Source organism: Argiope bruennichi, chromosome 7 (assembly GCF_947563725.1).
Source record: "Argiope bruennichi chromosome 7, qqArgBrue1.1, whole genome shotgun sequence".
Taxonomy (NCBI): Eukaryota; Metazoa; Arthropoda; class Arachnida; order Araneae; family Araneidae; genus Argiope; species Argiope bruennichi.
Window position 1 is genome coordinate 3,321,047 of NC_079157.1, and position 26,342 is coordinate 3,347,388.

The following is a 26,342-nucleotide window of genomic DNA, read 5'->3' on the forward strand; positions in this document are numbered from 1 at the left end:
TCGTCATCCAAGACGAAATTGAAATATCACCAGTAAGATCATGTCAAGGATTTGAATCACACCCCTTTTTGAAAAGTATTAATCACTGGTATTTGTGACGTTTTGATATTGGTTACGTAATAACAGCTCTGAAATATTCGTCATCCCTAGCCGCGTATAGCATCCAGCGATAGTCGTTATCATGCGATGGGATGAGGAGAGCTCGAATCTGATTCAGTGAAATAGGAAGCGCTTTGCTTGTGATCAATAGGTCCCGCCGATCGCCAAAACTGTTTGTGCGAGTTCTGTTCTTGGAAAGTGCATCAGTGGACAAGGGACTTTCCCTATGCATGATTGAACTCTTGTTCGAGAGCTTCCATTGGACATATCATATCGATTGTTACTTTCTATCGTGATCCAAGGCCTATAATCGAAATATCAGCAGTAAGATCGTATCACGGATTGGAATCACACCCCTCTTTGAAAAGCATTGATCGCTGATATTTGTGACTTTTTGATATTGTTTAAGTAATAACCGCTCGTAAAATATTCGTCATCCCTATTCTTGATGTATGGATTTACTTGGAACTGGGAAATTTTTCAGTAACATCTTAATTTTGAGTAATAACCGAAAAACAGGCTTAGTAATAATATCAATCTTTTAAGTGTAGAATTATTTTAATAAAATAATGTTTTTATTTTAATTCTATAATGACTTTTTTGTTATACTCAAATATCACGTGATTTAAGTTGCCATATTTTTCTTCATATAAAATTTCGGAATTACGCCATATCAATGTTTTCGAAAAGAATTGTAATGAAGAGAACACATGCTTTAAATGAAATTGTCAAACGTAAATAAACAACATTTTGGCGCTTTTGGCAATTTTGCTATTTTGATCATACATATTTATTAGAATTTCTTGTTCATCAGTTTGAAAGCTAGAAAGTCGTTTGCAATGAGTGATTCTGCGTCAGAGGCTAATACAAATTCATCTAATCAGAAACTACATAGTTATTGCAAGCCTCCCTCCAAGAAGTTGCCTGACAGTGATGTTGAGGCCGATGATGATGAGGATTGTTTGTACTGCATTTGTCGAACTAAAGACACCAATCGTTTCATGATCGGCTGCGACAGTTGTAATGAATGGTATCATGGAGACTGTATCAGCATAACAGAAGATTATGCTAAAAATATTAAGCAGTTTTTTTGTTTGATGTGTCGTGAACGAGATCCGACCTTAGAAATCAAATTTAAGGAGAAAAAAGAGAAAGTTGAAAAGAAAAAATCTTTTGAAAAATTTGAAATTGAATATAAACGAAGTGTAACATTTGAAGATGAGCGACGTGGTAAGTCAGCGAGACGTTGCGGTGAATGCGTTGCATGTTACCGAACTGAAGATTGCGGACGATGCGACTTTTGCAAAGACATGCGAAAGTTTGGTGGACCTAATAAAATCAGACAAAAGTGTAGGCAAAGACAGTGCATGAATTTTGGCTTAAATCTTGGAAAAAAGCCTAAAGAATTCTTTCCTAGCTCTCAAAGTGATGACACTGAAGACACTGAACAAATTCTTTTACCACCAGAAGTGCCTATTTCTTATGCTAAAAATTCAAATGATGAAGATGAAGATGATGACAAAGATGCTGATTATGCTCCTTATAATAAAAGATCTCATGCCACTAAAGGTTCTCGCCACAAGCGCAGATCAAGTAAACAAACGAATAGACATCGAACAAGAGCTGAGCACAGAAAGAAACACAATGAAAAAGAAAAAAGAGATGGTAAAAAGGATGATTCTGTCCAGCAGTGCTTTGGGCCTGGTTGTATTTATGCTGCACGCCCTCACTCAAAGTATTGTTCTGATGAATGTGGGATGAAATTGGCCACCAATCGTATATATGAAATACTTCCTCACAGAATACAAGAGTGGCAAAGAACTATATGTGTAGCAGACGAAAACAACAGGAAATCCTTGGAAAAAATCCGTCGAGAACAGCAAGAAGCAAAAGATCGTTTGTCGGAATTAAATAAGAAACAGGAAGCTCTTGATAAAATCATTGAAAAAGCTAAAAGCACTCTGACTGCTACAGATCAGGAAAGTGTAGATGGTGAGACTGAAGAATCAGAAATAAGTATTTATTGTGTAACTTGTGGACATGAAGTAAGTGCCAAAAACGCATTGAAACATTTAGAAAAATGTTTCAATAAATATGAAAGTCAAACCTCTTTTGGATCATATTATCAAACTAATATTGAAGGAACTAATATTTTTTGTGATTTTTATAATCCACAACAAAGAACATATTGTAAGCGTCTTAAAATTTTGTGTCCGGAACATTCAAAAGAACCTAAGGTTTCTGATGATGAAGTGTGTGGCTGTCCATTAATTGACAGATCATTTGAAACAACTGGAGAATTTTGTCGTGTTCTAAAGAAAAAATGTTTACGACATTATCAGTGGGAAAAATTTCGAAGAGCAGAAATAGATTTAGATAAAATGCGACTTCTCTTTAAGTTGGATGACTTGATTGAACAAGAACGTAGCGTACGTCAGCAAATGGCAAATCGTGGTGGAGTGTTAGCTTTGATGTTACATCAAACAGTCACACATGATGAAATGCCTAAAATGGAATCCTGACAAGATAACTAAGCATTATCATATCATAAAATATTATAAGAAACTTCTTAGTAGGAGTTGTTTCTTAAATTATTACTTTTAATACAAAAAATGTTAATTTTTTAGTTGTCATTAAGGATTATGGCTTTAGAGCATAACAAAATGACTTTTACCTTTGAATTTAAATAATTTATGAGAAATGACAATTTTTGAATCGAATTTCTTGAAATTAGAATCTTTTTGTGTATGTTATAATTAATGAGCGATGCTTTAAAATCCAACTGAAGATGATATCATTTACGGTTATTGACTATTTAATCATTTTCTAGTAAATCATTGAATTTTTTAATGAAGTTCTGTGTTATTATTTTGAAATATTTGATGATTAAGGAAAAATATTTTTAACTGTAGAAGGCAATAATGCTGTATATAGAACATCTGAACATTCTTTAGTATACTTTACAATCTTCATTTTAATCATTCTGAAATTTATGTATATATCATAAGTTTTGAATAATTTTCATTTTTTTAGTGATTATCTTTTGACTTTCTTATTTTTATTTAAAGTTTAATTTAATTATTTTAATCTTTATTTGTTGAAAAATTATGTGAGTTTTTTTTTTTTTTTTTTTTAAGAAAATGGAGATTTACAAATAAGGATTCTAAGTTTGTAGTTTTATTTCACATTTGACCTATTTGTTTATGTTTTGTTGTGAAAGAATTTGATTAAAAAAGGAATAAAGTTTTCTTATTGAAATATAGCAGTTATGATAATTTGTATTCTTTCTTTATCTTTGAATTTTAACTTTTATTGGTTATAAGCTTAATATTAGAGAGGAAATTAGAATTAGTCGATTGTTATTTTTTGTCTTAATCACAAATTTAAAAATGTATTTTTGCTTATAATCAACTAATAACTGTTGTTGTTTTGCTAATAGTCAAAACAACAATAACAACAACAGCAAAAAAAAACAAAAAACCTATGCCTCTGAAAAGGTTTAATATAACATGTTATAAGAAGTGTGAATATAAGAATGCTTTTAAAAATGGGGCCTATCAAACTTAAGAATTATCAAGTATTTTTTTTTTTTTTAATCATTCAGCTTTTAAAATATCTATGAATAATTTATTGATAAGAACTAAATGACTCTGTAAAACTATTTATTACTCTCTTCAGCTAATATATTTACATGCCTTTTTTTTATTGGGATTGATTGGTTTAGTCATATACCAACAATTTTTAAAATAGATATTTAATAATAAAAACTAAATTATATGAACTTCTGCTCATACTATTACACAATATTTTTTCATCTATTAATCTCTTTTATATGTTGAAGAATGTGTTTGATTAATTTAATATACAAAGTTCTTGTCAAATTATGGATTTTGTCCTAAGTATATTCATGTACTGGAAATCATAAAAACCTTGATGACACCTGCATGTTATTAGATTCTTTAAAATTAGCTTCCTAAAATATAATGAAAACTTTTTCTTATGTATATATTTTATTAAAAAGCATAAAATTATATTATTTAATGCATTATATTGTTGTTTATTCTTAATTAAAGCCCTATTTTAGTGTTTTATTGTCCTACAGAAATGCATATTTAAATGACAAAATCATTTTTCAATTAAATATAAAGACAAGAATATCAAAAGTATAAAGAGGTGTGATTCTAAAATATTCCTTTAATAAAATTTGTATTTTGTGTTATTATTTTTAAGATTTGTGAACATAGCCTGAATGGGAATATAGTTGATTCTTGCTTAGAATGCATAAGAACTAAATCATATATTTCACAAGAAAATAAGCATAGAAATAAATCATGTATATTTTCAATTTACCTCATTAAACTGCTTTTCATATATTTATGGTGTTATTGATCTCTTCTTTGACAAAGTATTTAAAACTTGCATAAAATTTAAAAACATTTTTTTTTATCTAAATTGATAAAATGAATATTTATAAACACAAAAAAGTTTTCTATATTGGACAATATTCAAGCATTTATTTTAATTTACTTTTTAAAACTGGAATACTATTGCAAGATAATAAAGTTCTGTAAAATACAAACATTTCTTTCAAATTATAAGCAATTATAATGAGATTTATGTAGCAATTAACAATGGTCACATAATATGGACATCATGTTAAGGAATAATTTTTTAACCTAATATAGCAATAATATTAATAGCATTAATGCAAGTGGAATGAATGAAAATACTTCTGTACGATCACAACTGTCGGTGAAATTCGGTAAATTTTTTTCGGTGAATTGTTAGATAATGAAATCAAATTTGGTAATTTACTCACTGTTTACCACATTTTTATGATGGTACAGAAGTATCTGGATAGGTGGTAGAAATGCTCTAGATATTGAATTATTATGATTTATAGAAGGTTATATATAATATATATCAATCCAAATTAACTATTCATAGAGGCCTGCTAATAACCTGTGAATTAGATAATTACTTTTTTAACAGTTGTCTAAAAAATAAACGTTGATTTCAAGATGTTGTAACTATCACTTTGAGGCAAATCATTTTTTTATACTGCAAAGGAGTGATGTGCATTTAATGCATTTATGGAGTTCTTTATTAGGCTTTGACCTTCACGGTTAAATGGGGGTTTTTTTTCAGTTCTTTTATCTGCTTATCCTTTTGAGATTAATTATTTTAATTCAAAACTTATGTATTTATTTTTTATATAATTAATTGAATTTGCAAATTATGTACTGTTCTTATACCACATAATTTTGCTAATAATTGAGGCTTACTGTATTGTTGAATAAATGTAAACATCTCATCCTGTACCTTTTTTTAAACCCTATTTTGGTAAACTTAAAGCTCCCTGGTGCATGCACAAAACCAGGTGTAAATATTACGAGAGTTACCTACTAATGAATAGACATATTTTTATTTTGAATATTGAGCTTATTCATGTAGAATGTTATCATATTTTGAATACAAATTCTGTTTAAATATATTAATTTCTAAATATGGTGAAATTTGACTACTACAAATTCCTAAATAATGGAAATTTTATTCTTTCATATCTTGCATTTTTATAAATATATTATAAAAAATATGTTTTATAATTCATATTTATTTTAGATTAATTCAAAGACACAACTAAAGCTTTTTATTTTTAAATTATAATAGTTAATTAAATTAATTCATTCTTTGTGTCCACTTCATCTGCTTTCTTTCTCTTCTTTTAAATCTTATGGTGCAGTGCATTTATTGATTAGTAAAAGGATTCAGAAATTCTCTCCCTTTTTCTTTTAATTCTTTGAATGTAAAAGATATGAATCCTACTATTTATTTCAAAGATTTATTGCATAATAATTATATACAGGCTACTGTGTTTTGTCTGTTTATTGCAATTTCTTATTTGTCTATATAAGTTATTTTGAAAATGTTTGACTTCTTAGAATTATAATTATTATCATTACAGTTAAAAATTATTTGCTGCTTATTTTATTACTGTTAAATGTTAAAATTAAACTTTTACTGATTTTTTTTTTATTGTGTACTGTTTAGCTTTGAATTATATAAGTTCCACATGGATTTTATTGCTTTGTAATGTATTCAATAAAGAAAAGCAATCTCTCGAAATCAATTCAATAAATAAAGCAATTTTTTACTCAAAAATTTTTTTGACTATGTTCAAGAGAATTGTGCTATTTATTTTGAAATTTGATTGCACTACTGTTGTAGCTATTCCAAACGCTGTATACTGTTTGCTTATTAAAATTACTTGTTGATGCGATGAAATTATTTCTTTTAAAACTGTTAAATGTTTTTGAATTATAAATATCATTACTTTATTATTTATTTTAATTATAATAATTATTATTTAAATTTATATGACTGGTCTTTATTTAAAATTATTTTCTGTTTATTTATTAATTGTGAGTTATTTAAAAAAATTTAAATATTAAAAATAAATTTTATTGTCATTTTTTGTTTAAATAAGTAATATTTAAGTTTCTTTTACTCATTTTTAGACTCAATTTTTTATCATCCAAATTTATGGCTGAATCAAATTTTTATTGTATGATAGTTTCTATTTCAAATTAGTTATGTTCTAATGAAAGATAAAATGCAAAACCTCTGTGAATAAGGCTTGTCATCTTTAGCTATTCACTTTATAATGTAGCTAAAGTTCTTACTTGGAATGAATGTGATAAAGAATTAAATGCTTTTATGGTGTTAAGTTTAACTATGAAAATTAACACATAATTTCGAAAAACAATTTAAATGCGCTCATGCCCATAAATCACGGTTAATGAAGTTAGTACAGATAAAACAGGTGGTATAAACATTAAGCATGCTTATTGAGGTACAGAGTAAAAGTCGGTAGGCCGTACCCTTATATCTAATGGAAACAATTAGAGAAAACATGTTCGAGGGAAAAAATGATAATAATTGCATATACTTGAAAATAAGCAATGAGAAATATAGCGACAAAGGCTGTTACCCCCCCCCCCAGGTGTGAAAAGCTTACAATTAATAGGTATCAAAATATTTAAGGGCTTGAATAAAAATGCTTAGATGAAATTTGCTTGCGAGAGCTTGAGACAAAAGAAATGTTCGGCTGTTCGATGTTAAGTTTTTTCCAGAGCGCATCTCTGTAGACTATATATTTTGAATATTTTAACAAGATGTGGGAAATGTCTTTGTCTTCGTTGCATTTGATGCACAAGGGGTTGTCTGAGAGATTGAGCCTGTAAAGAAGACTTGGAGTAATGATCATTTTACAAATCACCCGTGCAATAAGTTTATCTTGAACCCTAATTCTAGTTCATTTAGTGATTGCGCTGATGTCTGGGAAATCCCCGATCAAAGCTAGATATTTGCTTCTGTGATAATTATTTGAGGCGATTTGGGTAGAGCTCTTTCTCAGGTTGGTGATCATATGCTCGGGACCACTCTATGAATGGCGTAGATTCCTTGACTGCTTTTTTGTTCCATATGATACCGAAGTGGCCAGGTACCCATAAAAAAGAGATTTTTTGGGTAAGAATTTTCTTTGCGCAAATTTTTGAAGCTAGGCATTGAATAATTTTAGGCGAATAGAAATTGATGTTATAAATCATAAATATAAACCATACTTTACTAGACGTCTACACACACTTTGCTTTGAATCGGGCTGCTTATAGCTGTTGTGACAAGTTTAATGCTATACTCGGCTGCTTCTTTTAACAATTGTAATTAAATATCGGTCTTGTGTAGTTGTTATAATTTGAAAATGAATTGTTCCATTTTCTGTTTGTAGATGAGCTGTTCTGTATTTTTTGTTTCCATCTTCTTAGAACTATTTCCAATTCTTAATTTGTTACCCAATTTAGTTTAGAGTTCCTCAGATGGTTGTTACACCAACATTGCAAATGCCCGATGATCTGACATGCGAAATATTGTTCAGGTGAGTCGTGTGAATTATAGCTATTTGATCTTGACCTGTTAGACTAATATGCAGATTGCAGATTACACGTTATCGCCGAAAAGATTCCTATTATAAAATGCAAGGAATCATCTATTGCTTGTGATACCAGCGCCATTTGTTGGGCTTATTTCAACCTGAAACAAAGCATGTTATTTCTAAAGATGTGCATGTCTCAAGTCTATGTTTTTGACTATGTGCACAATTTTAATATTCTGAAATATCCATAATTTCTGGACATGAGCGAATAAACAGAAACTTTTTATAATATCTAATTTATACATATTGTGTGCATTATATTCATTCTACACTGTGCCTAGTTATTTTTTTTTTCAAATAATACTATTGATATATTTAAAATAATTGGAAAAATCAAAGAACTTGCTCCAAACTACTGACTAGGTTTCACAAATTTTTATTTTATGTATAAACTCATGACCCCCCCCCCCCCGTACATACATCAGCAGTGGTCGTTTTACTTCGCCATCCTCCATTTTGTCCACTTTTTTAATTCAACTTCATTCTACATTTTCTACGCAATACGGAAAACTTTGCTACGACAACTCCTGCTCTAATCGCAATATAGAATTCGTCATTTTTTTTAAATCTCATACAAAAACTTATTAACCATTCGTCGTCATTGGTTGCCTGATTGTTACATCTTCGAGAGATAGCGTAGAATGAAATTTTGACGAAGTCTCCCAGACTCAATTACTGGACCGTTTTTGGTATTAGAACGTATAATTAAGCAGATAGAATGTTACAAGTTTTTGCGTAGATTCGAAATTTAAAATATTGTGTTAGGAGAACTGCGAATATGAAATGAATGAGAAACTCATTTGAAATTAAAATCATTCACTGTTTCTGGAAAATAGAAATGATTACCTAAGATGACTCGTATTAGCAAATGAAATGAAATTGGCAGGAACATAAATGGTAAAATAAAAGTATCGATTCTATAAAAATACATCTGACGACGTTCTTTGCCTGAAGTGATAGGGATAATTTACAGTGAATCGATTGAGGTTATATGTTGAGGGGATTGATTTTCACATTTCCGCATGTCAAACGTAAGCTTAATTCTTTTTTGCATAAATATTATCGGTATAACCTGGATTTCATTTTTTATAAATAAATTTCTTAAAAAAATAATAAATAAAACTTTTAACTTTAAAAAAATTAAACTTTTCATTGTCAATTAAAACACTCAACTATGTTATCATATCAGATGGAACAATGATTAACAATATATTGATTCAATTTGAGTTTAGAATACGATACAACATAAATATCAATATAATTCTTTTGAGATATGGCATTTAAAAGTCAGGCATAGGATTATTACCACATACAGTCGAATTTTGCTAATAAATCCCACCTCCGGAAGATGCTGGTACCACTTTGTTTTAACTCATTCTATGAAGCGATTATGTATATTTTTCTTTGACTGGTGCTGATGAATTGCAGATACTGGAAATATTCAAATCTTCGTGATGTAATTGCACTTCCAAAGAAAAAATAGCTGTATCCCCGGTAGCACAGCCTATTGCAAACTATTGTACAATATTGTGTGATAATATATGATATTAAACAATATTGCGAATATTGATCAATGTCATATAATGTACAATATTTGTGTGCTACTCGGGATGGTGCGGAATAACAAGCATCTTTATGCTTGACCCTCACTGTTTTTTAAAAAGATTACTGCTTAAGAGCTATGAACGTATACGTTATGAATCAATGTGGACCAATTATTTACAACAGCGAGATGCTCTGTTTGACGTCTTGTGGGTGTAAGATGGTGCTACTCTCGCACGTAGAGTTTTCTGGCAAGCGTTTGTTAACGCAACTGTTGGTAGTAAAATCATCTTGCCCGAATTATGTTTAGGTCACGTAATCTTATTTCAATGAATTTTCGCTTTAGAATGTAGAGATTCCTGAAATATGAAGTGTTTGCATAAAATTTATAAATTACAGTTGATTTGATAAGTACCATCCAACGTAAGATTCCACATTTTTTCTCTTTACGTTGTTTGTGCAGCAATATCGTGCATCATTTGCAGTGTACAAAATATTGTGTGTGAGGGCGGAAATGTCGAAAATGTGTGATAATAAACGTGTTTATTTTACAGTTGAATCTTTTTTATGGGTCGTTTTCTTTTTTTCTCTGTTTCTTAATTTTCTTGCAAAAAATATCGTTTCAGATTCCTTTTTACAGTGAAAACCTTTTTCTATAAAATAAAACAGTCTCTTATTGTCGTTTGAAAATGTTTACATTTCGTTATTATCATTGCAATTGGGAATGCTGAATTGTTGTTTTCTCATTATTTTTACGACCTTACCATATAATATATCCATCATGCATTCGAATTTTATTCCTTTCCCTGGAGCGGCATTTTCGTTAGAAAGTTTTATCTCGACAAAACTTTAAACGAATAGACAAAATTTTAGAAAACTAAGCAAAAACTTAGAATTATTTTTATATAATTTTAGAATATTGTTACAAATGTGTGATATTATTTCTTTTACTTATTAGTCTAAAGTAAGGAAGAGTATTTACAGGTATTTTAATGGATGCTGAATGACTGCCACGGTAATCCAGACACTGGCAGTAACGTTCTGAAAATACAATAATAATGGCGATACATTTGATAGGAGAGAAAATTCCCAGATCCTTCTTGTAACTTCTATACCTTCTCAGGGAATCTGTATAAACGATAAAGAGCCAAAGCGAATCCATCGAGTGAATTGTTTCTTTGGAGTGCAGATGACGGAGCGAGCTTTCCGAATGCTTTGTGCTGTTGTTGTTTCATAAGACTTGCTGTTTGCTTTTCAATTGTTCATTTGGGCAAGTGTTGTTTTGTGAACACTTCGGCTTGTTTCGTGATTTCTTTTGTGATAAGGCGTCCTTATCTCTGATTATAGTATATATTTGGGTGTAAAAATATTAAGCAAACAGATAAACTTGGACGTCGATTAATCTGGAAATAGAATATGGATATGGGAACATGATAGCACAATTAAGTATTTCATTTTCAAATATCTTCTATATTTAACATTAAATATCGTTAAATATTGAAATTCAAAAAATTATTTTCATGAAAAACTAAGATTTAGCTCATTTGTACCTTAGGACAAAAGATATATAATGGCAATGCTCAAAATCGACCCCACCACAGTCATTAAAATTCAGGGCAATTTTAATTTTTGTGTTAGTGACTTAAAATTTTTCTCAAAAATTCGTCGTTTATAACCATTAAAAAAGCATTTTCTTCATTTTTAATACGTTACTTGCTTCGCATATGGCGCCAATGTAGTCACTGAGACCTCTCACCTTTTTCACAAAATCTGACGTCATAAAACAACCACTAATTGTAATTTAAATAGATGTTCATATTCCGGAGATTCCAATCATTTCAAATTTGGAGTCAAGTCTTCGATATCCCCTCACCAATTACGTCATAAAAATGAAGAGTTTAGATGTTGCTGTATTTTCGGTAAATAAAATTTATTTTAAGGTTTTATTTTTTAACTTGTTCTTTCTATCAGTATGCAAAAAGAAGATACTTATTTGGTATTTTGTGTAATTTTAATCTTATTCAATATATTAATTTCAAAGCTGGAGCAATAATAGATTAAAAAATAGAAATTAATAAGTTTTTAATATTATAGAATAAATATTTTTTTTTGTGTGTGCATTTTTATGTTGACATTTTAAGGCAGAAAATAAATGATTGACTTTCGAAAAAGGACAAAAGAGATTTGGAGGCTCATACTCATTCCTTGATTTGGAATTTACCTTTCTTTCCAATCCTTTATTATTATTATTATTATTGAAAATCCTCTTCGAAAAAATAAAAGAAAGACGATTCTTTTAAAAAGTTTTTTAAAGAATAACTCTTGCATTATTTTAAAATGAGTTGCAACATATCATATGTCTCTGAGTATGAGAATAATGAATTGAAATGAAAAAATCGTCCACTCTTGACAAGTGTAAAGCAAAGATAGATGGAAAATTATCCCATCAAGAGAAATTTTTTTTTATTAATGATGAAAAAGGGCACAAAGTAATTATAATTTTTTTCTAGTGTTATCTAATATATACGTAGCCGTTTTAAATTATTTTCGCAATCAACTACCAAAGAAACAAAATTAAAAAATATTAGCCCAACTTCAAAAAGTCAGGGAAAAGACAAATCCTACATGTTGTTGCTTATGGCACTTATCATAGAAAAGTCCGCTGACAAAGTCAGCGATTTTAAGCTGCGTTTTTAGCGTCTCTTGCTTCAGTAGCGCCATTTAGGACCAAGAGTACGTCTTAGCTACTCATGCGTCACAGCCCTTTTCTCGGGGCGAACTTCACTCATACATTTCATTCACAGTTCGTAATTTAGGCCTGAGACAGAGAATGAACACCCCTGACCCAGTACCCCCATTGGTATCATCTCGACTTGGATGACTTTGTATCTACGGCAGATTTATGCGTGCATTAGCCACCATATACATGGGGAGTCTTTGGCCGGCGAGGTTGGAACTCACAACCCAAAGGATGCAAATCCAATGTCCAACCAACCAGGTTATCCTGGCCACTATCCTGTATGTGATAGGAATAACAACTTCTTCTGATAAAAGAGCCAATAAAGTAAAGAAAACGTATGAAAATGTGGGGGGGGGAGGGAATATATAACATTCTTGAAGAAACTCTGGCATTTATGATTTTTGCAGAATTGCCAAAAAACGGGATATTTCTGTGCATGCTGGAGAGGATATATTTATCCAAGTTATAATTATATTACAATTGCTGTAAAAGAATATTTTTTATTTCAAAAATGTATCTGACACAGCAAAATACATCACGGATGTTTTTTAAATGTCTTTAATTGTTGTTATTTACTCACGGGTATTTCTAATTCAATGTAAATTGCAATCGCAAGTTATTTTTTTCAAAATATGGTTCTGGTGATAAAAATCAACAGAATTGGTGTGCATAATGAACGAATAATTATACTTTGCAAAAACAGTTATAACCAAGAAGTCTTATAAATATACAAATATTTTTAAAATGGGTTATATTTCGTAAAATTACCTGTTCCGGCCTTTCTGTTTGTATTATTATACAAAGCAATGGCTGTTCTTATCAAGAGTTTTCACGAATTGTAAAATCAATCCAGCTTTATACACAGAGGAGGCAAGACTGTGCGATTAACAATCAACGAATGACATTTCCTTTTTCAAGAATCATGTTCTCCTTCTCGGTTTTTTCCCCCTATTCTTTCTACTGACATTATTTCGATGTTTAGTCCCTTAGACGCAAACAAACAAAAACAAATAAACAAACAAACAAAACAAGGATATTTTGTGCAATCTCCTTGCTGATCAAGCACGTTTAAGCACACATAGCCGCGTCTTATCATAGGGGTAGCTCGCCTTCTCCGTGAACTGGGTATCCCGGTTCGAGCATGGTTGTTTTTCTTCTCTGTTCTTTCTGTGAGTTGTGTGAATGTGCCCACCTGTAAAAATGGGTTGTGCAAGCGAATATGACGCATGAAGTAGCTAAGTCGTACTCTTGGCCCTAGTTGGCGCTGCTGAAAAAATAAGAGACGCTCACTCGGCTTAAATCGCTAGCAGATAACTGTCAGCGGGCTTATAAAGTGCCATAAGTCACAACAACAACAAGCCCACACAAATTGCCCATTGATAATCGGTAAAATTTACAGATATTATTCAATGTAGATATTAGATTATATCAGCAAATATGGCATTATAAAACCAGATAATAACGATACTGAAAAAGATGAACGACAAAATCAATAACAAATCCACATAAAAACTTTAATCACCGTACAATCAATTGCATAATGACATATTTTACAATTTGGCTTCGTGGTATCGCAAACAATAAAGCTGGTAATTTCCCTATTTGACAAGAGCGCGTCAAAATATAGTTAAAATTAATTTTTTAAAAACTTGACACGAAACAATTTTTTTCCCTAGGACTTAAATCATAATTTAAATTGTTTAATTTTATATCATTTTAAATAGAAACACAAGACTGAAAAAATATGGATTTCAGATCAATATCTAAATTTATGATATTAATATTATAATGTAGTAATTCGATTTTAATAAGCTCGATTTGGTTTTGTTAAATATCCTTTCTTAATAGATATTTTTTTTCGCTAAATTCTAAAGATTCTGCAATCACTGAAATAAATTTTGAGCGATTGTACTGAAAGTCGAAGAACAGAATTTATTTAGAAAGTGAACATTCATATCTACTTACTCTGTATTCCTTCTAATGAAATATTTATACTGTGAGCGATTCCACACAGATATTTCCTCAAATGTAGAATATCAATATAATTTTCCTGATTTAGTGATTAAAACTTTTAGTTGGCTGTATGTAATATTTAATTAGAAATGAAAGTTATTTCAAGCGACAAAACGAGTGTTATGAAATATAATAAGAAAATTCAGCTTCTGCAAAATAAAATTCTCTGTAGTACCGGGAAAATTTCATAAAACCAATAAAGTGGAAGATTTCATCTAGGAATTCTCTAGAAATCTCTACACCGGATGAAGAGCCCAATCTCGATTCTAACTCAAACATTCATCGGCCATAATGAAAGGAGAGCTGCATTTCCATGCGTGACAGTCAAAGTTTCTCTCAAGTCCAAATCACTCATATTGGAGTGAATCTATGTTTGTAATCTTTTTCTATAATCTCAAACAAAGTCATGCCCTACAATAGCACTTTTAATTATAATTTTAAGCGACTTTTGCAGTCATCTGTAAAAGGCTCTTTAGCTAAATTCCTCTGATTTCTACAAGGTCCCCGTTTAACCACCGGGTCGATAAAAAGAGCGCTATCTCCAGGACTGGTAAACGGGTTTCTAAGCGGAGAAGAATGTTTGGATTTAGATAACGATGTGCCGGTATTTTAGTTTATCAGGTTTACGCTCCCATATCATAGGCACTCAACTTATGATATTTGTAACCATTTTTTATGGTCTATAAAAGTAACATAGTAGTTCCATTTTTTATGTGCGCATATACAAGGCATGATAATAACAACACAGGAGGGAAACCACTAACTTATAAAAGCCATCGCATATCAAACAAATTTTTTATCTCACAGTTTATTTCATAATAATAACATCCACAGTCAATAACAACTCTAGTTGACAGAACATAGAATTTCGTGCGAATTATTAATAAATGATGAATACTGGTTTCTAAGAATTATCTAAAAATCTCCAAAAATTAAATAATGCTTTGAATGAAGAGCTTCATAACTCAGAATACTGATGCTTAAAACTGTTTTTTGCGCAAATAAATTGTTTACTTTTAAATACATTGAATATCACATTAAGGACTATTTACTTTGAAGCAATGATATGCCAAGATGCTTTTCTTATTCTATCAAGTTAACTGTCTGTGACTATATACAATGTTATCACATAATAACAATTGTTAGATTTGAAAACATGGTCGGTCCTTTGATAAAATCGTGACAGTTTCACCGGACTCTAAGATGCCTGCCAACTGTTACATCTTAACTGTCTGAAATCAAATACTAAATTTTTCGAATTATAGCTTTAAAAAAATTCAAGACTGGCAGATGTACCATGTTAAATCTATATTAAAGAGATGAAACGTTTTTCCCATTATCTGCTGAATCGATCACTAGCTTTGCTATTTTGATTAGTAAAAAATCTGTGTACTGATGAGGAGACAAGGCCAGGGCTCTGTAGATTAGTCTGTGGGCAAAAGGGGCAGACAGATACCTAGAGGACGGATTTTCACCAAACATTGCCTCCTTCATATCCTGAAGGAGGGGCGATCTCTCCCAAGAAGTAGGACTGCTTAATCCATAATTCTGGAGAACAGCGGCATGATATTTTTGAAACTCTGTCTTCACTTGTTCTTGTTCCTCACTTGCCATGTCATTCCACATTTCGAGGGCATGACGCTTGTGATTGGACATGAGTGAGGTGATCCGGGCGTAGTCACCTGGCTGGACAATGATGACCCGGATCCCATGTCGTGGACCCAGTTCGATTCTGAGAGCATCGCTGAAACCTTCCAGGGCGAACTTGGTGGCGCTGTAGACTGCCAAACCTGGATAGGCAATGTTTCCGTTGACACTACTCACAGTTATAATGCGACCTACGGAAAAAAAAAAAGATATTGATATTAGGCCAGAATTTTAAAATAGATAGATAACTATTATAAAATTAGATATTAGAATTTACTTAGATATTGATATTAAGAATTTATTGGCTTAGCGGGAGGTGAACAAGAGGGTTTAAATGCTTGGACATTAGCATTTGGGGGGAGCAGTGCTTTTGAGTTAAATCTCTTAATGAATTGCGCTCTTTTTTCAAATTAGCTACATTTAACTTCCATGTATTGCTTTTATTTCATATTTTTGCTTGCATGCTGAACTCTTGAACAATTTTCAGCTGTAATATGTCATCCATTAGCCAGATTTTGAAGCCATTAGAGGATTATTTTCTTTTAATTTATTTTTGAAATAATGCAAGAATATTTTTTTTGTCGTCACTAGGCTTTGAAAAGTGAAATAAGGATCAAAATGTTTTGATAGTTTTTCTGCAATCGATATTTTTTTCTTCTAATTTTGAGTATTCCAACCACCATACTCTTTTCTTAAAAATGCTGCCTTGAAGATATAATTTCTAAATAGAATATAAAACTCAGAAACGAGATGCGTGTTAGGTCCTTGCATCAATTTAATACTAAGAAACTAACTAGTTGTTGCCATCTGACTTTCTTTGTTACTATCCATGAACTTTTCCCTACCAATCTTCCGAGATTCAAATTATAAGATTTACTCATTGCTATTCTTAGTAATTTGTTGTTGCAGACCATTTTTTTTTGAAAATTTTCTCTTTAAAAATTGATGAGACATTAATGTTAACGCTTCATGCAATTAGAAATAATTTAAATCTACATTTCACATTGAATGCAGTAATAACTTTTTGTTACCAGCAGAAACACATAATTAAATGATGAGCGAGGATAATAATCCCAAAAGAATCGCAACGTGATTCTTGGACATTGGTGAGGGCAACGAATGCTCGAAGTTCGAATTGGGAGGGGGTAAAGCCCTCTCGTTTATATTAAAGGATACCAGTGCCATAAATGTAATACAGGGTGGTTATAATTAAAGTTCCCCTATAATCAGCATTATACAACGCAAATGGGTGAACGGATTGCAACAGAATTTGGTATAGAGAATATATACGAGATGCGCTCACGGAATTCCGAAAAAAAAATTAGTTCCAAAATGTCTACCAGAGGGCTCCTTTTCTGGAAAAACATTAAATTAACACAATAAACGACCAAAGCGGAATACAGAGACAATAACATTTATGACTAGTTTCTGATCATCTTCTCATCGAGCCATATTAAGTAAAGATAAGGAAAAAATAACAGTACGCTGTTTGAAAAAAACAGTTCAGTTTGCAGAAACAAGAACATATTAAGACGAAATTGCACAAGAGCAGCAGTTGCTAATCGTGTCCAGGATGATGCAGGGAAAGGTGCTCCATGTGACCACCCTCATTCCGCAGCAAAATTTCAAGTCGGTGGACAGTGTGTTCAACAGCAGATTGTAACTGATCAATTGTGATGCTTCGCACATGAACCGTTATGGAGGTTCTTTAAGTCATTCAACGTCGCAACACCGACGCAACAAGACATACAGCCGGAAACATCGATGTAAAACATGACAATGACTGCAAACGTTTCTTATCCTAACTTGTTTTGAATAAAGTTTCCTTTTCTTCGGAAGCGTGCAAACTTCAACATTTTTTTTCCCTAGAATTGACAGCTTTTTCAGGTTTTACAATTTATTACTCATAATTCTTGTTCTGGATCGTTAAAATTGTTTCTGTATTCCGTTTTGGTCAATTATTGTATTAAAATTAATGTTTTTCCGGAAAAGGCTTCTGGTGGAGATTTTGAATTTTTTTTTTTCTTTTTCGAAATTCCGTGAGTTTATCTCGTGTATAGCCTATATACCAAATTTCGCTGCAATCTGTTCAATTGTTTACGTTGTAGGATACTGTTTATAGAGCAAGTTTAATTATAACCATCTTGCACTTTTTTCAGTTTGAGACTTATGTTAAGCTTCTTTTTTAGCTTATTTTGCATCGCTTAAATGTGTTCTATAAGGTTTATGTAGCCGATTTTTATTAGGAAACAAACAGAAACCAGTGTCAGTGGTCCCCCCAAAACTTTCTCGCATACTCTGTAATAAAGATGTTATCTCAGAGAATGCCTTGTATGACATTAGCATACAATAATGACGAAATATTAATTTTTTGCGTGAGTATAGCATTTTTACTGAATCTATCGTGTCATCCTTGGTGAGTTATTTGGCGATTCATCCCTGGCTTGCGATTAAGAGCATCCGGAAATAGAATGTGTGTTTTGGAAACGCTTTTCCCAACAGATTGAAACAAAAATTTGACACAGAACTGCATTTGCAGTCGAACTGTTGGATGTATTTAAGTCACTGCGTCTTTAAGTTATCACGTTTCTGAAAGTACAGAAAGACAGACGGTCGATGCCTTGTGGGTTTTGGCTGAAGGGTGCCCGGATTTTAGATGTTAATTCTGTGTATTGAATTTTATCTACCTAGCTACATTCGTTTTGTGATTTTAGTGTTAAATTATATTCGAAAGGCCGGACAAACAGACTTCCTCTGAACAGATTTTACTCAAAGTTCAATAGAAATCTATAAATTTAGTATAAAAACCGCATACCAAATTTCATCCGTCCAGCTCAAAACGTTTTTAAGTTATCTTTGTCACAGACGGACACTTTCCAAAAATGTGTTTTTCGAACTGAAGGAAGTCTAAAATGCACAAATTCGTCAAAATCTCGAATTCGAATTTTTTTACGATGACCATACTTTTCCTACATTACGTATACGAGAAAGTAAAAATCCTTCATAAGTATTGTTACATTTATAATCTTCACAAAAGACATAAACGGCGCTTAGTGGAACAGCACGATTTTGTATTGAAACTCTCAAAAGATTCTATTGAAATACACACACACACACACACACACACACACACACACACACACACACACACACACACACACACATACACACACACACACACACAAAAAAAAAACCTTTGTTTTGAACTTTAAAAAAAAATTTCAAGTTGTGAATTTTTTTTTTCATAGCTTTTCCAAAGAAAAGCTTTCAAAACTTCTTTAATATATTGTTGTCATTGGCAGACTCATCCAACGTCCATGTTCAAGGATTGTGTCTTCGGTGAAATCTGATTTCAGTCTTTCATCGCAGGTATTGCCATAGCCATATCTTATTATTATGCGGCATTTTATAGGTTCATTTACTATCTAATCAGCATTATCGCAAATCTAAATCTGTGATGCAGCTTCAATATTATAACAATCATTCAATAATGATGCAAACAAATGATAGATTTCCAATTTTTCGGGAAAACCAACATTTTGTTTACTCTTATGTCAAAAATACTGCTCATTTAAAAAAAAAAGATCAACAGGTAGAAACCTTATCTTAGTGTTTTCATGCATTTGTTTGTAAACATTTCATGCGTTTTCCTTTGTTTGTAAACATTTCTTGCGTTTTCCTTTGTTTGTAAACATTTCTTGCGTTTTCCTTTGTTTGTAAACACGCTGATTCTTGACCTTGACCTGAAATGTTTAAACCCAAAAAGAGCAAGAGAAAATGGTTCCGATCCCTAAGTTATGCAATTGTCCATGTTTATGGAAGTGTTTTCGAAAAGTCGCAGACAAAATAATCTATTAAAATTATCTCACAAAGCATTGCATGTCATGACATATCTCGACTCCTGAAATCGAGAGTTACTTTCCTACCGGTTTACGTTGTGGCAGATAAGGAACCTATTACTTCTTGATGTTCAGTTTTAATTTGGAGCTGATATCAGTTTTGGACTGATGGATAAGACAGTTTCTCTCTATCTTGGAATGAAAGCCTGTAGTCTGCCATGCCATGCAACGAAATGGGGGAAATGACTGTTTCTTGTTATGTCAGGATAACAGATGCAGCAGAAGATGACATGCCGATGGCATTTTTTTTTTCGTCTGAGAAAAATATTTAACATTCGCAACAGTGACAACGAAATTAATAACAGTCTGAAGCTAGAAAAATAATCGAATTTTTTTCTTTCTGAGCTGATTGTATTAGAGAGTATTCCGAAATTCATGGTACAAACTCAAAGAGAAGGTAGAGAACAAGGATACGAATAATATTCACATAGGAAATCCAAGCTGCAGTCCATATCTTTAGTGATAAATACAGAATTTTTCAATTAAACTGAGGCAAGATATTCTGTTTCTACTTCCTACATAAGTCAAGACATTTTTATAGAATTTTCAACAGCTGTACATTTATTGCTGGCGTAGTTGACAAATACAATGTTTACCAGAACTGTTCAAAATGGCGTCCACCAGCAGCGATTAGTGGCATGGATTTCTAATGATGCAAAGTATTTCACACACACGTGCAGCAGCTACTGATATTGGAAGAAACAGAAGATTTCAGGTTCGAGATCCGATTCCACCAAAGAACCGTCCTTTCGGCGGGTCTGGTGCACGCTTTATCCATCGGGGCCAAACAGTGGTGTAGGAACTTGGAGAAGGGGTACTAGTTCAGGCGTCTTCGTCATCTGACCGCGGTTCAAAAGTACGAGGTCTGCCCAAAGCCTGGTATTACTTTCAAAAACGGAACGTAAATATAACTAAACGAAACTCGGTTGAAGTGAGACTAAAGAAATGGATTATGACCTGGGGTTTCTATGTGAATATTATTCGTATCATTATTTTTTACCACACCTCCGAGTCAATATCACGGACTCACCGTGTAGATTAAGCTGTGGAATGAACGGATTGTTTCATGTGTGAATATTTATCTTCAGATGAAGGATTTCAAAATTTTCTTCTCTCACTCTATCTTCTAAATAGCAACATTTTTCTGCGACCCAAATACTTACTACCTAGCCGGGAAAAAAAAACCTTTTCTACCGTCAGTACATTTACTCATTTTTATGCTTTATTGCTTTTTAATTATATATTATTTTGAATTGCAAAGCCTTTTAACTCAATCTATTTAAATTAAACTGTAGAAATCTTTAAAAAAATGAATCGCTTTCCCCCATTTGTAATAATGATGATAGCGATGAAAATAAATCTAATATCTAACATGTAAAATTTCTTTTCGTAGAAAATAATTTTAAAAAAATAAAAATCTGCTTATGCAGAGACGTGAAATGATTAAGACTTATTATAATAATAAAAAAAAAAGGATTTTTTTAATGAAATCTGAAGACATCTTAGAATCGCAAAAGAGCGCAAGATGTTCTGCGATATTGCTGTAATATTTTCACGAATCTATTCAACATTCTGAAAACCAAACTCATAAAAATATGCTTGTCTTGCTAGAAAAGTATCTTTATATTAACAGGGATCCTTTTCCTACTCGTTTTTGAGCCGTAATGCATTTATAGAGAAAAAAAAATGATCGCCTTTTTTTAATCTTCTTTAATTACGATACGCCTCTCAAAATTTCTCATTTTCTTTCATTCTTTTATGAGAAAATGGATGTGAAGCAAGTCATTTTGATGTCAGCTTCCTTTTTGTTATTCACACGACTCGTTCTTTTAATTTAAGTAACTAGATATTTTCACGAATTTTATGTTGCAGCGCCTTGAGAATAGGGTACAACATGTCATAAAAGTTTTGCTTAAAATTATTAATGAAATAATGTGGCATCAATCATATGACAAATTTACACAAACGTAATGGGATGAACGTTCGCAATGTCAAATCACATGTCAACCCTCTCTCAGCTTGTTATTTGTCATCTAAATCTATCTTGTCTGATCTTGCATTTTGGCATAATTTCCTTTTTACTCCCTCAAGATGTGCAACGGATTTCAAAAAATATACAGGCATAGATCATTTATTCCGAGTCATATGTGTAAGAATCGACGTCATTGTAAACCAAAAGGGCTTTTAAAATAAAAGGAGTTGTAGAACAGTTCTCATGAAAATGTTTGCCTAAAAGTTGGCAATAAATATATTCATATTAAAATATTATTTCTTCAATGTTTATTTTATAAAACGATCAAAGATCTTTTTGATTTCTGAAAATCGTCTTTTTAAACCTTTTAGAACTTGCGGAATGAGCATCCCATACCTCTGGATCTTCGCAGCAATGGAATGCACTCTCGTGTGAGTCTCATCGTCCCCTTGAGGTTCACGTCCACTTGCCAGTCCCGCTGTCGAGCAGTCTGCCACTCGAACGGGCCGTACACACACACGCCGGCGTTGTTCACCAGGGCCCAGAGTTCTGTAACATGTGAGAGCACAATAACATGTTTAATATGACACACTATAAGAACGTGAAAACACAAATGACTCAATATTTCTGGTGCAAATTTTAAATGTTCCAGAAGTTTATTCCGATAAATACATAAAGTCAGAAATTTCCAATGAATGTATATTTAAATAAAACAGGTACAGGAAAAGAATTTTAATCAAAGGATCCCTATTAATTATCTCTTTGTATTACCTTTAAACAAATTCTCTTTAAAGGCACTCAACATATTTTTTTGATAATTATTAAATATTAATATCAATAATTTTATAATTCCTTTTTCGTTCACATTCCATTCCAATACAGAGAGCTCTTTCTCATTTTAGGGTCCATTTTGAGAAAGTTACAACATTAAAAAACGATCAAAAATTTCCTGGACAAGCTCTTTTGGAATAAAATTATATCAGATTCAAATTTCAAAGAAAGCACACTTTTTTGTATTGAAATGAAACTCAGCGAATAGGGATATCTCTTTCAAAACATTCTTTTGATTCTCCTACCATTGCTGGAAAACTACCTGCAAATCGCTTTAAGGACCCTGTTAGTGCAAGATATTGTATGGTATCTCCATGATGTCTGATATTTTGAATGTGCTAATAGGCGAAACAAATACGCAACCTTCTCTCTAGATTTCAACAATGACAGAAAATGCACAAGCTTCCATTTTTAAGGGGAAAAAAATCAACTAAATCACTCGAGTAACGAAATGGCAGTCGAAATGTGTAATTTCTTCCTCCTTGTTTTAAACAAGCCGGTAATGACAAGTAACTGATTTGCGGGAATTTAAATTCAATTAAAACTCTTAAGCATCGTTTGATATTTGTAGCCTCCTCAACAAAATGTTTTTAAGCATCAAATTGCGACTTCTTCAAAATCGCGTTACTTTAATAATCTTACACGTGCTCTACTTATTTCTTACATGACATATTCTAATGCATTCAAGTCCATGACATCACAGCACCATTAAAACTTAACTCTGTCTAATCAGTCTTCTAACTGTACATTGTCTTTCTCGATTATGTAACTTCACTTTCTTATTCCTCATGTAAATTGCGCAGATAATAAACAGAATGTTTCTTCTTTAGCTTTCAACAATAGAAGAAAATCCGGCGTTTAAATATTTTATGAAGCTATGAAAATGGCTTGCATTTTATTTCAGGAATGGACAAAATGCAATAATTTAAAAATAATTCAATCATGTTTTATAATTTTACATTATTGCATTTATCTTTCTTGCATATTCAGAACAGTTTCATAAAGTTTGCTACAAATAAAAACTTTTTTTTTTAAAGAATAATCTGTTTTTCTTTTTAATTGGAAATGGAAATTAGGTCGAACGAATTTTTTCCTGCTTTTTAAGTCTGATCAATTATTTGAGATTGTTTTTATTGCCTTTTTATTCTTTTAAACGTTTATCTTGACATATAGTGCAATTATTTCAATCAAATTACAAACCAGTTATATACAGTTACAATATCAGTTTAATGCTAAAAATTTGTTTAAATTTTTGTAATCTGATTTTTTAAAATATACTATTCTATGCTAAAATTTTGAATGAAATATTTTGCGGGAAGTTTTCCCAAAATTATAATTTTGATGGCTCATAAGTTCATGAATCTACTTTCTGAATGCTTTTTTTAAAATTTTAATATGTTAAAAAATAAATAAAAAATCGAAATATCTAATCAACAATTTTTTAAAGCAAAATCGATTCAATCCAGACATTTTTTAATTAAAACTAAACTTAGTAATTTAATTAAACTATTTAATTAGACTGTTTTTAATTAAATTAATTTAATTAGAATTAAGTTTTTAAACACAGAGATTCCATAAAAGTCAAACAATTCCATTTATACCATGAAAAAACTAAAATTACATAACAGATTTGATAGAAGTTTTAACGATTTAACTTTAGCATACAGAAAAATAAAAGTATTTTTACTTTAATTGTTTTCTACTTCTTAGTCTTTATTTTATAATTAATCATTATAAACATAGTGGAATTTTAAATTTAAATTGTTTCTCAAATTCAATTCACGTAGCATTCTTCTATGGAATCAAAATTTAATTAAATGGATTCATTAACTGATAATAAAGCCACGAAAATATTAGAATACCATATTACAATTGAAAATATGCAGTTGAAATTTCAAAACTGTGGCACATCAGGGAAAAAATGAAAGTCTGTAACACAAATATGAAATAAACCAAATTGAATGAAAAATGTCTAAAAATGCTCACCTTTCTTTTCTTTTACAAGTATGCTTTTCACTGCAGCCACCGCTTCCCGGACGCTGTCTTCGTCCATGAGATTCAGCTTGACCGTCCGGACATTGTCCGGCAAGGAATTCAAGTTGTTTGGATCGAGACATCCAGCAAATACTAAACATCCCATTTCAGCGAAATATTCCGCAAGTTTTCTTCCAATCCCGGAATCACATCCGCTGATAAAGATAGCCACACCATCCGGCCGGACGAAAGTCCTTCTCCTGGATATCCAGGTGAGTAGACCGGCCAAGACGAAAAAGGTGAGAGTGATCCAGATGTCCATCCTGATGTGTTGACCGCTGAGGTAGGTTGAGATACATTTCCCAGCCCGGGACCATCAAACCGGTTTCGGTTTCTAGCTGGGTTTTCCTGAGTCAAATGATTAAAAAAAATACGTCAATGTGAATTTACCATAAAGCCCTGGAGGTGTTTTTGCCATCAAATGCAGATAGTCCTTATCTATCCGCTTTTAGCTCGATGAAACTGTGTTATGTTCATCGAGCTAATGTGCTGTTCACCTTTTTTTTACCAACTACAATCAGAAAGAAATCGCTCTGTAAACACGATAGTGCTTATAGATTCGATGCTATCAGTATATGAAGCGATGCAAGAGTCATTGAAAATGTTTTATAAAATGGACCATTGTATCTAAAGCTGCCAAATGTGACAAGTAGTTCATTCTTGCATGAAAAGTGCAGAAAAGGAAAAGGTTTGCCATACTTTTAATTAAAAATTAAACAAATTGTTGACGTTTTCTTCAGTAATTTCCTTTCATATTATCGCGAAAAATTATTTTTATACCCATTTTTAAATTTTTTTAAAAAAAGTGCCTTTTTAGTGTCGATTTTATTTCCTTGTAATTTTTTCTCTCACTTACATTCATTTAAAAATATGTTAAAGCTTATTTTTCAGCAATAATTATTATTGATTTAATTACTACGCTTGTATACATGCACTTTGAAAAGATATTAAAAATAATAAAATTTTAAACATCAAGTGAAATTCTGTAAACGATATTTCACTTGATGTTAAAATTTTGAAATTTTGCATGCTAACGACTCTCGACTGCAACAGAGTGCGTAGGTATTCTCGGAACTACATTATCAGTTAATCGAGGGATTTTATTAAATTTAATCACTCTATAAAAGCGATGCCACTCGGTAATGCATTCTGAAAAAGATGATAAGATTCCATCGGAATCACACGTTTCAAGAATTAGACCACTGAGGAAATATAACATTTCAAGAAACTTTATTGTTTATTAAAGTATAGAGGATTTAACCCTCATCGCTTTTTTCTCAGCATCCTTCATTTATAATAATAAATTTTAATTTGAAGAGTAAAACATAGAAATGAATTAAAATAAATTCTTTTAGAAAATAAAAATTATCTACTTTTCATTAATTAAAAACATATTTTTAAAATTGTTTAAATTTTTTTTACACTGATTTCACCTATTTGTTATTTTTTTCATAACCAATAGAAGTTGGATGATTCCTAGCTGATCGAAGTAAGTAAAAACAGTTCGAAATGACGGGATCCTTTCCAAAACAGCCCTAGTGTTGCTTTAAGACGGGACGTTAAAGTAACTAA

The 26,342-nt window shown here is 31.5% G+C and overlaps 2 protein-coding genes across 2 annotated transcripts; one reads left to right on the forward strand and one right to left on the reverse strand.

The window, feature by feature from the left end:
* Window positions 1-823: 823 nt before the first annotated feature.
* Window positions 824-2,983, forward strand: LOC129975789 (CXXC-type zinc finger protein 1-like). The gene has a single exon (XM_056089008.1). It carries the CDS (start codon window positions 939-941, stop codon window positions 2,619-2,621), a length of 1,683 nt encoding a protein of 560 aa, XP_055944983.1. The 5' UTR covers window positions 824-938; the 3' UTR covers window positions 2,622-2,983.
* Window positions 2,984-14,191: 11,208 nt separating this feature from the next.
* LOC129976163 (D-beta-hydroxybutyrate dehydrogenase, mitochondrial-like) lies at window positions 14,192-25,104 on the reverse strand. The gene is made up of 3 exons (XM_056089591.1): window positions 24,723-25,104; window positions 22,302-22,454; window positions 14,192-16,225 (listed from the first exon to the last, which is right to left on the reverse strand). The coding sequence occupies exons 1-3, from the start codon at window positions 25,030-25,032 to the stop codon at window positions 15,699-15,701; spliced, it is 990 nt and encodes a 329-aa protein (XP_055945566.1). The 5' UTR covers window positions 25,033-25,104; the 3' UTR covers window positions 14,192-15,698.
* Between the last annotated feature and the right edge of the window lie 1,238 nt (window positions 25,105-26,342).